The 12,449-nt window shown below is 42.0% G+C and overlaps 4 protein-coding genes across 7 annotated transcripts; 1 reads left to right on the top strand and 3 right to left on the bottom strand.

Annotated features, from left to right (window-relative positions):
- Nucleotides 1–2,103: 2,103 nt before the first annotated feature.
- Nucleotides 2,104–3,954, top strand: LOC108140955 (serine/threonine-protein phosphatase 6 regulatory ankyrin repeat subunit B). 4 transcript variants are annotated; one of them, XM_041709435.1, is made up of 4 exons: nt 2,104–2,562; nt 3,029–3,278; nt 3,342–3,546; nt 3,614–3,717. In XM_041709435.1, exons 1-4 carry the CDS (start codon nt 2,221–2,223, stop codon nt 3,642–3,644), a joined length of 828 nt encoding a protein of 275 aa, XP_041565369.1. In that variant the 5' UTR covers nt 2,104–2,220; the 3' UTR covers nt 3,645–3,717. The 4 variants fall into 4 exon arrangements, with proteins under 4 accessions (XP_041565369.1, XP_017119512.1, XP_041565370.1 ...); XM_017264023.2 differs by having other exon boundaries at nt 2,105–2,562; nt 3,029–3,274; nt 3,614–3,954; XM_041709436.1 differs by having other exon boundaries at nt 2,105–2,562; nt 3,629–3,717.
- Nucleotides 3,955–5,316: 1,362 nt separating this feature from the next.
- On the bottom strand, nt 5,317–6,734 carry LOC108141234. The gene is made up of 2 exons (XM_017264490.2): nt 6,450–6,734; nt 5,317–6,394 (listed from the first exon to the last, which is right to left on the bottom strand). The coding sequence occupies exons 1-2, from the start codon at nt 6,679–6,681 to the stop codon at nt 5,442–5,444; spliced, it is 1,185 nt and encodes a 394-aa protein (XP_017119979.1). The 5' UTR covers nt 6,682–6,734; the 3' UTR covers nt 5,317–5,441.
- Nucleotides 6,735–7,330: 596 nt separating this feature from the next.
- Nucleotides 7,331–8,853, bottom strand: LOC108140964 (omega-amidase NIT2-like). Its single transcript, XM_017264032.2, has 5 exons — nt 8,750–8,853; nt 8,351–8,688; nt 8,110–8,290; nt 7,819–8,052; nt 7,331–7,753 (listed from the first exon to the last, which is right to left on the bottom strand). The coding sequence occupies exons 1-5, from the start codon at nt 8,757–8,759 to the stop codon at nt 7,662–7,664; spliced, it is 855 nt and encodes a 284-aa protein (XP_017119521.1). The 5' UTR covers nt 8,760–8,853; the 3' UTR covers nt 7,331–7,661.
- Nucleotides 8,854–10,360: 1,507 nt separating this feature from the next.
- LOC108141022 (odorant receptor 82a) lies at nt 10,361–11,945 on the bottom strand. Its single transcript, XM_017264103.2, has 6 exons — nt 11,517–11,945; nt 11,254–11,455; nt 10,855–11,200; nt 10,684–10,788; nt 10,471–10,623; nt 10,361–10,411 (listed from the first exon to the last, which is right to left on the bottom strand). The coding sequence occupies exons 1-6, from the start codon at nt 11,818–11,820 to the stop codon at nt 10,361–10,363; spliced, it is 1,161 nt and encodes a 386-aa protein (XP_017119592.1). The 5' UTR covers nt 11,821–11,945.
- Nucleotides 11,946–12,449: the final 504 nt, after the last annotated feature.

The following is a 12,449-nucleotide window of genomic DNA, read 5'->3' as shown; positions in this document are numbered from 1 at the left end:
CACACGGCAGACCCTAATGACTGCCAGGAGACGCGTTCGCCTGGAGATTTGCGCAGCGTTCTAAACGGGAATGAGCTCGTTCTTAGTGCCATGGACGCTGAAATTGAGATGCCCTTGGGGGCCAATGCGGAACAAATTGATTGAATTTTTCATTGGCCAAGTGCCTGGCCAAAAAAAAGGGGTCTTGACAAAGTTAAAAGTCGATATGTGCAAGACAGTCTATATATAATGGTAGCAGTAGTTTGGCTTAACCATCTGGAACTTAGCAATCGCACTCCATAGTTTTCCATCTACAAAACGAATTTAATAAGTCCCCTGTCACAGAATAATGACATTGAATACCCGCCGTCTAATGCAGCCTACCGTCCCGTTGGTTAGTACGCTCGTTTTCAATCAATGGGGATTCAACAGCAGCCGCCGCAAAGATGACAACTCAACTTCTCTCCACTTCAGCCACAGACATTGTCATTTCGGGCCCGGCAAAAGCACAAGCTCGCTGTTTGGGCTGCCATGGCATGGGATGGCATGGAATAGGATGGTTTGGGATGGGTGCGGGCTTAAGCCGAGGGATGCGGATGCGGCGGATGACTGGCAGAGTGGCTAAATTTAAAACGGTTTCATGTTGTGATTTTGACAAATGATAATTTTTCGCATGTGTTTGTGTCAGTCTTTTTGTGTTTGACATGTCAGCCGAGACTCGGCTGACAACGAGATACGAGTACACGAGTAGGAGTACGAGTATATCTGTCGCCCGGTTCCGGGTGCCGGGTGCCCGGTGCTCCATGACGGTCGATGAGTTGGCACATTGGGCCTGCCGGACAGATAAACTTTCCGCACTGGAGTCGACTATCTCAAAGGCTCGTTAAGTGAGCCGGTAACCACACACAGAGACAAGAGTTTCATTTTCAGTGCGTTCAGGACTATTGTTTGCTAGTGGCAATATCAGCAGATTTGGGACAGCAAGCGGGCACTCAGAAATCTACTGCCCACATTGCAGCACTTTATTGATTTAACAACATGACAGACAGCGAATTCTAAACAGCCGAAGTATATATACTCTTGCAGATATTAATATCACATACAAACTGCTTGTAACATCTGCAAGCCAGTTGACTCGTTAAGACTTTTTTTTTCAATTTTTTCTCGCCTGCCAGTTGAACAAAACATTTTCGATCATTTTTAGAAACGTTAAACGGCTGGATTGAAATTTTGTGTAATACATACGCAATACAAAAATCTTTCTTAAAATCGAAATTCAAGTAAACATATCCTCATTTTAAAATTCTAATTATTAATTTAAATATTTGTATACCTTGCACAGGGTGTTACAATTACAGTCAGAAGTTTGCAACGCAATAAATTGTATACTATATTTTTGATCAGAATAAATAGGAGAGTCGATCTTGTTTTTAAATGCCTAAATTTGTCCTAAATAGTAGAACTTAATCTGTACTCAAAAAGGATACACTCTCATTATGATAAATCGAACACTCAATTTCAAAACGTCGGAATTCATCTGTGCAGTTGTGCCCACGCATCGCAAGCTTATTTCAAAAATGCCACCCCACACGACTGTTGAGACATGGAAGAGATCTATCGACTCACCAAAATTTGTCCAAATATGACAGTTGTTTCAGACGTTTTTGAAAAATAACCAACCATAATCATTCAGTCAGTGCAAGCACTCAGATATGCCTTCCATGTTTTGCTGAACTTTAGTTTAAACCCTACTAATAATTAGATTATATTTTTTGTATATTCTCAGTTCAAGGTGCATAATCAGAAAACACGAATAGTCAGGAATACTTTTAAAGGAAAATATGTTTCTAAAATCAGTGCAACATTTATTTAACAATATAAGATTATTTAACATTTAAAAATTAGAAATTCGTTCCTTTAACTAATATTGAAATTTAAAAAGAATTTTAATATAATTCGGCATTAATTAGCAGTGGAAAGCTCTTATCTTTGGTAATACATTTTCGTTAAGTGTTAGTGTTACTAGAAAAATGCACGGTACCACTACAGTTAGCTTGCAAATTTTTAGGTCGATCTAAGGAAGAGAAATTGGTTTTGTGTGTACATACAACAAAAGTAATACCCCGAGCCCCAACTCTATTCCGGTAACTATGGCGGTTGCCCTGCCACTTGTTATTTCTAAAGCGCGGAGAAAGCTCATAGGAATGTGGCTAATGTCTATAGAGCTGGCCGATTCGCAATATGACCGAAAGCGAGTCAGGACAAAGTGATGAGGAGCTGGTCTATAAATTGGGCCAGGAGGATCCTGAACTACTCCCTTGGCCCAATTTCGAGTCGGGAATTTCCGATCCTACAGTTAACAGCGTCAGACTTGAATGGTCATTATTAAAGAATGCATTGGTCTACAGCGTGGAAAAGTTCAATAAGCGCCTTGGCTGGATGCAGGTGCATTGGACCACCAGCTCCCCCGTAGATGTAAGCAATCTGGAAGAAAACTTTGGATATCGACTGCGTGTAAAAGCCCTGAGAGTTTCGGAGGATGGGCGTCGCTACGTGCCCTTGGCTATATCGCCGGATATAATTGTAAGTATTTGCATTGTGTTTTATTAAGGTCCAGTCTAACACAGTAAATTTGCTGTAAAATGATGATACTTTTTATTTTGTAGTTATATTTTTCGTATGTATACTATATTGAAGGTTAAATTAACTACTAAAATTTTTTCTGATACGCAGCATCTTTTTTAATTTTTTTTGTGTTGCTTACTTTTTTGTAGCGTATTGTACATTTAGTGGCTAATTAACTGTATAGTAACTTTGTCTTTTTATAAAGAAATTGGGAGTTATTTCCCAACTGGTTTTTATTTTAATTTAAATTTAAGGAATACTAACAGTTCTGTAACCAAATATTCCCCAACTGGGAAATTTGTTCAAATATTATTTGCACGCTGAATCATTTTAATTAAAAATTTTGGTTAAAGGTACTTTCAAATGGCAAAAAAACTATGTTACATATACGGTTTAATTCAGAAGTTATTAAATGCTATTTTAGGCTTGCACCACCGCAGCTCTGCCGTCAACCAGTTGCTTGAACCGAGCCATCAGAAAGGGCCAGCAATTTCTGGTCAAACGGATGCTGCGGCGAAGACCGAGCCTGGTCGAGTACCCCGCTCCCAACGGATTTCTGCCGCTGGCCAATGCGATTATTCAGGGCGAGATGTGCATCATCGACGTGCTGCTATCAGCCGGCTGCAGCGTTCACCTGGGCAATCCGGGAAGTGGGCGGACCCCCTTGCATGTTGGTAAACGCTCCTAGTTTCAATCGCTCGCAATTAAATGCGTACTGTACTCGATCCCCCATGCAGCTGGCCTTCTACCACGGTCACCTCCCGTCGGCTCGCATTTTGCTGAACAAGAAGGCTCACCTGGAGGCCACGGACGGCAATGGTATGACTCCAGCCCACTGCGCCGTCGATGCCAACCAGTTGGAAATGGTCAAATTCGCCCTCGAGTCGGGCGCCAATGTGGAGGCCAGGGACATCTGCGGTTGGACCCTACTCATGCGGGCAGGTAGGGATTAAGTAGATGGGTATATGGGTAGATGGGATAGTTCCCAGCTCAAATGGAATTTTAACAGACTCTTCGGCTGCAGTGGTTATGAACGCTAGCCTGGAGCTCATCAAAGTCCTCGTTACCCACGGCGCAGACCTGGCGGCTTTGGATGGCGTCGGCAAATCCTGCACCGACTTGGCCAAACTTTATCGCAGGCAGGAGGCAGAGGATTACTTTGACAAGGTGCAAAAGTTTAGGCTGCAAAAGTCTGTCGCGACCGCAGACGCGGTAACAAAAGCACAACTGCAGCAATGAGCCGCACAAAAGAAGTTCCCGGAATGGAATAAAGGTGGAAAGGAAAAGGAAGGAAACGCCCTAATGAGGATTTGAAATAATCGCAATGTACTCAAAAAAAAAAGACCCCAAAGGCATTAAGGGCTTATTGTTCCCATGACTATTTCGTGGGACTAGACTTTTTAAACTATTTGCTTGGATAGGTAATTGATAATATTTATTTGAAAAATTCTCTTTATTAAATGAAAATAAGAGGTCAAACAAAACTACCTCTTATCGGAGTAAGAAAAAAGTGAACGCGCTAAGTGCAATATAAAAAGGTTTTTCCTAGAAATGCATGTGACAAAAAATATTTTCTTTGGAAAACAAATACTCCCAAACATTGTTAGAAGCTAACTTTCGAGCTTCGATGTTTAAATATCTTTGCCGAAAATTTAAGTCAGGCTTGGATCCGAAATGAAAAAGCCATCATAAAGGGGAAAAAACAGCGGACAGTTCTTCGAAAGCTTTTTAACAAATTTCACTCAATCGCCATAAGACATTTCGATTTGGATAGTTTTATTTAAAGTTTTTTAATTGGTGTGGTATGTATGGCTGGCTCAAGGTCTGGGTTATTTATAGTGCCTCTGACGAACTCCAACGGGCTTTGAAATATATTGGAGAGGAAAGAAGAAACAGGTAAGTACCTGAGCTGATTATAATAATACAAAATGGCTTTAGCCAACTTAAAATTTTTTTATACCCTTGCGCTGGTTAGATGTTTTTAACACAGACAATATAAATTGAAGTCCCTCCCTACAATTATAATTTAAATACTCAATATGGAGCTCGGGTTCAAATTTAACTATAACTTTGTGATCGAATTCAAAATTAAACTCACTAGCTAAAATTTGAGCTTGAGCTCGACCATCAGGACATATTTTTGTTTCTGCAGCATTTAAAAGCAGACACCTTCTGCACAATCCATAAAGACATCATAAGTTAACATTTCCAATTTTCATTCCAGTTTACTGTCCTGTAAATCCTTTAATTCCGGTTAAAAGAGTATTTATTTCGATATTTTATTGACATTTTTATCTGATCAAAATTGTGTTTGCATACCATTACTATTTTTATGTTATGGCAAAATACTGCTAGTCTATAAATATTTATGGCATGACTTATGGTTTTAAAATATAACATTTTTTTTATTTTGGTCTATGAGAAAGTAAAGAAAATTGGAGCTGGGTAGAGCGGTGGAGCAGAATTAACCACTCCAATACTACTACTGCTGCTGATGATACAAAATAAAAATACTGGGTTGATTGTTTTTATGGGTGGATAGCCTTCGTGGAAAGCCTCGGTGGACCAGAATCAGTCCACCAAGACTCTTCACAATGGCTTTCTGCCAATAACAGTACTTAACGCACTTTTTGAATCGCATATTATTAGTAGAAATAATAGTTCTAGTAGTTTTTTTTTTATTTTTTTCTCTCGATGCTATTCGTCACTATGTAATTTGCCATATACAGTAATTTATTGAATTAGAGACAAGATTATCGATTAATGCTTATTAATTATTTTTCAAGCTTTTCTTATTTAATAATCATATACAGGTTTGTAATAAGGACCTCGATCGCTCATACACAACTCATAGGGTTTTCCGTTTGGAAACCGCACGAGTAAATGTCGAAGAAATCTTTGTTTTGCTTGAGACCCAGATAGAAGACGTGTTCGGCCAGATCCTTGCCGAACTCACAAAAGTTCTGGGCGTAGAGTGTGAAAAAGATGCGCTTATTGTCGAGATGGTACTGCTGGAGGATGCCGTTCTCCTGGTCGTAGATGCCATTGTTGTGCGGCGGTGCGCTGATCCAGGCGCTGTAGTCTATCCAGGCGGCTCGAAAGCTCTTCAAGTAGATCACGGCCAGCATTCTGGCCTCGTCCAGTACATTGACGAACTGCGGCAGCCTCAGACACTCCACTTCCTCGCGGAATCGCGTGAAGTCGCGCTGACGCTCCCGGACATTGAAGAGCATCATGTACAAGTGCACGGTGAAGGTGGCATAGTAGTAGGACATGGGCTTGTTGCGGCTCTGGAAGAGGTACATGCTCCAGTCCAGCATGGTGCGCTGCACCCCCATCTCGTAGGTCGAGTTCTGCTTCCGGTGCAGCTCCAGGTTGCGAATGTTGTGCTCATAGCTCTCCCGGTAGATGCGAAGGTTGCGGTACTCGCGGTCCAGGTCTCCGGCGTGGAAGTAGACGCGCGGCGTCTTGAACTTCTGCTTGTACGTGGCCAGTTTGTCGAGAATGGGGTTCGACTCACGGTCCCGGTGGGTCCGTGCTACGAAGCGCTCCAGGACGCCCAGGAAGTCGTCCAGCTCATGGGATCCTCCTTGGATCATGTTCTTGGTAACAATGTAGCCGAACAGGGGCTTGAAGTACTCAAAGGTTTCGCGGTAGCAATCCTCCAGCGCGTGCTGCGAGTTGCAGGATATGAAGAAGTCCAGTAGCTTCTGCTTTGCCTCGAACTGCGCTGGGTCGTTCTGCAGCTCGGTCAGCAACTGGATGAGCTCGCTCATCTGCGGCATGTGGCCTAGGATGGGGCGTTCGCATTAGTCACTCTGTCCGGAACACGCCAGTTCACATACCCATGATCGAGAAGAGCGGACGATTGCGGCTGCAGACGTAGTCGAAGTAACTCTCACAGGCGTACTTCTCGGGGTTGATGGAGTTCTGCATCCGCACTGCCAGGTCCTTCAGCTCCCTGATCCGCAGCTCCGAAAGGTGACGCACGAAGGCCACCTGGCCATGTCCTGCGCCCGCCCACACCCACAGAACTAGGGCTATTGAAGCGCCAAACGCTAGTTTTGAGGTTGCCATCGATCAACTCTGGTTGCGCTTTGTCGCAATCGCTTGTTCAAAGCCACTGGGAGCCAGCTTTTGCCACAGGCCTATCGGAACCCTCGACGGATGTCGAGTTTCGTCGCACAGTGGTTGCGTTCTTTTGTATCGCAATCTGAAAGTTCAACTGCAAATTGGCTTAATTTTTTTTTTAAGTTCAAAAAAAGGTTTCTTTTACTAGTATTTTATTTTAATGAACCAAATTTTCTACAATTAAGTAGCTCTTGCCATAAACTGAAATCGAGATTGTAAAATAAACTATCTAAAAACAAGAAAGCGCAAAGATAAAACAATGTTTTATGTGCGAGTTTGACCAGAGTTTATAAACGAACAAAGTGAATCACACGCTCATGATTGAAATTATTTTGCGTCTATTCGATTTTATGAGGAGAGCATATCAATTGAAAAAGAAAAGTATATAACTTTTGCTTAAACATGCAAAGACAGTCTAAAAAGTCGCATACGCTTACAAAAATAAAAATTTTCTTTATGCATAAGTTGGTGTAATTGTCCATAAGAATAATGAAATCAAATCGATGACCCTTTGCAATGCAATGAGTTCCCGATTGCCACGTTGCTATTTAATTAAACTAATTTGTCATTAGCAAATATCAAAAAACAATGAAAGTATCAGCGCTGCTTGTTTATTCCTCATATGATTTTAACAGGTACCACCTCGCAAGTTTAATTATTAAATTATTAAACTAAATATGTTATTTCCAGCCTAAAAAAAGGTCTTACAGTTTCATTCTCTACTCAATTGAAAATACAACAGTTGTAAAGTATGTTATGCTGATGAAATATTTGGACAATAATTTATGCAACACCACGGTGCGTTGCTCAATTCGTGCTCTTGTTTTGATTCATCTGCTGTCTTTGCTCTGTGTACTTCCAAAGCGATAAGCATGTCAAGTCCTATCAGTGAATTTCTCTCCCGCTGCTCTCAAGATTTCTTTACTTTATTCACTTAATTTGGTGGTAGCGTATACATCAGTGCGCCGTTGCTTGAAGATGGGGATTTGGCGGCGCACTTGCTCGACCATGTCGAAATCTGAAAGGGGGAGAAGGCGGTCGTCAGTCTTGCAAGTTGACTGTATGCCCGTATGGAGAACTCACCGATTTCCTCGACAATGAACTCACATCCCTCGCCAGCCTCGCGTTGCACCTGCGCCCAGGGATTGACGACCATCGAGTGGCCGTAGGCCACGTAGCCTGACATGTTGTCCCTGGCGGGCGAGCAGGTGACCACGAACACCTGGTTGTCGGTGGCCCGGGCTCGCTGCAGCAGCTCCCAGTGCATCGGTCCCTGGCAGATGCAGAAGGCGGACGGGTAGACCAGCATGGAGCAGCCTGGAGGGAGGAGTATTCATTGGGAACCCAGTGGCACCAGGCGGTAGGTTAACTCACCCATGTTGCGGTAGATCCTGGCCAGCTCCTCGAAGCGCTTGTCGTGGCATATGCCAATGCCGACCTTCTGCTGCCCAATCTGCACCACCGTCGGCTCCGATCCCGCCGTGAGAACAGCCGCCTCATCGAACTCCACGCCGCCGGCATTAGCGGGCTCAATGCTCATGGTGAAGAGGTGGATCTGCCGAGGAAGGCCAATGTTGTTCAGACTGTCCCGTTTGCTACCCCTCCTTCAGCTTACCTTGCGATGTCTGCCGATGAGACTTCCATTGGGCGCCCACACGGTGCAAGTGTTGTACAGCTTGGTGCCCTCGCGCTCCACAATGCTGCCGCCGACTATGTAGATGCCCAGCTCACGGGCGAGCTTGGACAGCGACTGGCAGGTAGGACCCGACGGCACCTGCTCGGCGAACTTGGGGAAGTGCTCCTGGCCGTAAGGGGCGTTGAAGCTCTCCGGCAGAATGGCCAGCTGCAGCTTGGGATGGTCCGCCTTCAGTTTCCTCACGCTGTCCACCGCCCGGCGCACATTTGAGGCCACTTCGCCGCCCACCGGAAGTTGCAGTAGTGCGATGGTAAGTTCTGCGAAAAAGCAAACATTTGCTAATGAAACTGTTAGCCCTCTTTAACGGATGCGACTCACTGTTAGCCATTCCTGATGAACCCAGATGCGCCACTTGCTGACTCTAGACTAGCGGGCTGTGTATTTATAGGAGCTCTGAAAGATTGCATATATGTGGTCAGTGATCGCTCGGTTATGTAATGAGAGCTGATGCAGTCAGAGACTGAACATATACCTCATTGACGAGACTCTTGAACCTTCTTACTTGTTACACTTGCATCCTCAGATAAGAAATGGACACAAGTATTGGGAATAAGGTTGATTGCACGGGACCTCGCAACACGATTAAAGTAAAAGTATATTTGATTACTAAGTACGAACAAAGTTAAGTATTTTAAAAGATTTAAGGTCAAAAGACATGTAAACAACGCATTGTATGTATGTATTATTAACCAGTTTATAGACTTTGATATTAAAGACCAAGGAACTGTACGAGTTAAATTTAGAATCATCTCCGAAAAATAGTTTGATATTTTTGGTATGACTTTGAAACAATAGGTCGTGGAATGATCGAGTAACAGTAACAGAGCCCTGCCTTGAGCTGGGTTTCAATGACTTGGTTTAAACATCTCAGGTCGATTAGTCGAGAGAATTGTATTGTTTTGTTTTGTTATTATATCATGTTTCAAATATTTTAATTTATTAAGATCAGTTTTAGTTGAGTTTGCCGCCTAGATTATCCCATAATTTTTATGACGGACAATATAGTTTCCACATATAAAAATAAGAACCAAAGGCCAAACCCACTAATACAAGAACAATCTTTTAAATAAAATTAAAAACAAATTTAAGGATTGAATGTAAAAAAAGCTGTTAAGCTCTCGTAGTCAATAAGTATTCATATCAGTATGTAATACAAACACAAACTTTAGCTAATAAACTGTTTCCGGAAATAGGGTCTTTATTATTTATATTAAAGAAAGTTCAAAACAATACGCAAAAAGGTAAAAATGTTGTAATACAGTTTACTAGCGCCAAAAGTAAGCCAGTATTATTTGAAACCATTACAAAAGAATCTAAAATACTGGAGGGGTATATTTCTCAGATGGATATTTTGAAACAATTCAAACTAATTTATAATATTTTGCTTACAACATTATTTGTTTTAAAATCTTTAACAATATTTTAGATTACTTAATACACAAACCGACAAAAGTTCACCTTTTTTTTGGAAGTAAAAATAATTATAACCTTAAAGAAATGGCACAAGTTCAAAAATCATTGTTCCTCACTCGTCTTTAATAATTGAATTTAAGCTTATTAATAAACTGTTTAATGGAATTAAAGAAGTTTGCCAGCCTCCACAAAAACAAAAAACAATCTGTCATTACAAGAAACCGATCCAGGAAAACCCCTTACTACTTCAGCTTCGTACAGTCTAAAAAGTCTAAATTTGCCTGCATGCACTCATTAATTACCAGAATCGTCCCTCTACAATTGAGATGATACGCAGTAACTATAAAATATAAGCTGTAGTTACTCTGCACACAAATCATCTTGCAATATTATTACATTTGATAAGCTTTTTGTTAATTCCCCTATGAGACAGATAATTTAGAAAAAGCAATTATCTAAAAATAACAGCAATTTTGCTCGAACTACTTTTAAGTTTTTTGCTTTATTAAACTAAAATTACTCAATCGATTTGATTAGCGTTATCAACGATAAAGCCGTCCTGCAGATCTGCAAAAATCAAACAAACAAAAGTTACTTTGATATAATTCCGATTGGAATGATGTTACCCCAACAAAGTTCGCCAGAGAAGCAACAAAGAAGCCGGCCCTGATCAGGACTTCCCGTTGGGACTGCAGAATGATCAGTGCCAGGGATCTTCGTAGTTTCGGAGGAGCCAGATACCAGTTGGAGAGCCGAACAGCAACATCGACCTGCAGACTCTACAAAAAACTTATTTGCGATCCCACGAAATGGGGAAACTATGTGTTATTGAAACCCACCTCAGCTTTGATGATCTCACCGCCATAGCAGTAAATAAACAATTGAAGCATGATGGAACCGAAAAACGTGGCATACAACAAGAGATCCATAACCGAATCCATGCTCTGAAAGAGGGGAGGGTGATGGAGGGATGTAGTCGAGATTCTGGTCTAAGCAATCTGGCCACCCACCGTCACAAGTTGGTATATAATCACGCCCACCTGCAACGATGTAATGACGAACTGCCCGAATACGGTTGGTGTGTAAATCGAACGCAACTGTCTGGATAGGCAAAGCAATAGATCATGGTAGTCCACAAGGGATTTAATGCCCTCCTGAGTCTCCTTCTCGGGTAAATCGAACTGGGAGTTCTCTATTTGCCTTTGCAATGTCTGGAAATGGGCTCGCAAGTTGATGGCGAACGAAATAAATAGGCCGTCGACGGCCGAGGCGTAGGAAACAACGACGACGGTAACCAGTATGGTGTAAAGGAAACACACTTCGTAGCCAGGACTTCCCACATCGTCGAATGGAAACCTGTTAGAGGCAAATCAATGAGGATCTTGCCGCAATCCCCAACTCACTCTTACTTCATCGGCATGGGCAGCTCCCGAAGATATGTTGTGCCTTGCCAGTTGCTAGCCACGATTTTCAGAATAGGTCCCAGCATAAAGTAGAGCCCAGTTAGGCCGCAGGACATGCAATATGCCCTTCCCAAAAAGGATGCCAGCTTATTCGCCTCGGCCACGTAGTCCACATCCAAGCCATTCCTTTTTCTGGGACTCTGGCTTGCTGTTCAAATGGGACGTTTTGTTAGAGAACATTGCCCGTAAGTCGCTATCAGCCGGCTTACATTGCTGATGCATTTTCCGAAAGCGCCGGATCATTGCCCAAAAGTCCTGCTTGTGCACCAGAAAAGTGGTTATTTTAACCACTGTCAGCAAGTTGGTAAGCACTACACTCAGACAGGCTGTGACCTTTTCCATGTCATTGCGGTTGTAGACGACATAGGAGATCAGTGGATACTGCGCAGATATAACGAACACCAGCGAACTAATGTGCTTCAAGCCCAGGACTTTGTCCTTGGTACTGTCCACGTTGTGGCTGTGACCCATCGCCCGAAGGCAGTTCTCCTGCAGCTGAAACAGAGTACCCATGAGTACACTTTGTAAATTCTCTAAGGATTCGGCTGGTTTCGCCCGTTTTATAAGCCTTTGGAATATTTTAATTACCTACGCTATTGATTAGTTAATTATTTGTTTTGCCAACGCCACTTTACAAACCCCGGACTAATTACCATGAATGTCGATGTAAAAACGATGTGTTGACACGATAATTGTGACATACCCAGCTTTGATTGAAAAATTGCTTGTTGTCAACAACGGCATTGCAATAGCATTTTAATCAAAATTAAAAAATTATACGATATTACCATATAGTTACCGTGAAAAGTGATAAATAACATAATTGTTTAAAAACAAGAAAATAATCATGGTAAGCCTTGAAAATAAATATGTCGTGCTAGTTGGGAGAAAAACAATTAGTCAATTCGATTTAATTTTTGTTTGCTTTCAAATAAAACCAGTTTCTGTGCAAGAGTATAACACAACGCAAGTTTGCTGACGCCATTTCTACGAGATTATTTTTCTTATAATTTTAAAAACTTAGCCAAACCTTAAAATCCAGACTTTTATTTATAAAATTGTAACTGTTTTGGTCCCTGCAATTTACATATTTCTTTTCCGATCGCTTCTTCGGCAGATATAAAAAAGTGGTTAGATTTTTT

The sequence above is a fragment of the Drosophila elegans genome, unplaced genomic scaffold, assembly GCF_018152505.1.
Source record: "Drosophila elegans isolate 14027-0461.03 unplaced genomic scaffold, ASM1815250v1 contig_476, whole genome shotgun sequence".
Taxonomy (NCBI): Eukaryota; Metazoa; Arthropoda; class Insecta; order Diptera; family Drosophilidae; genus Drosophila; species Drosophila elegans.
Note: the sequence above shows the minus strand (reverse complement) of the source record. Positions and strands in the feature narration are given on the sequence as shown.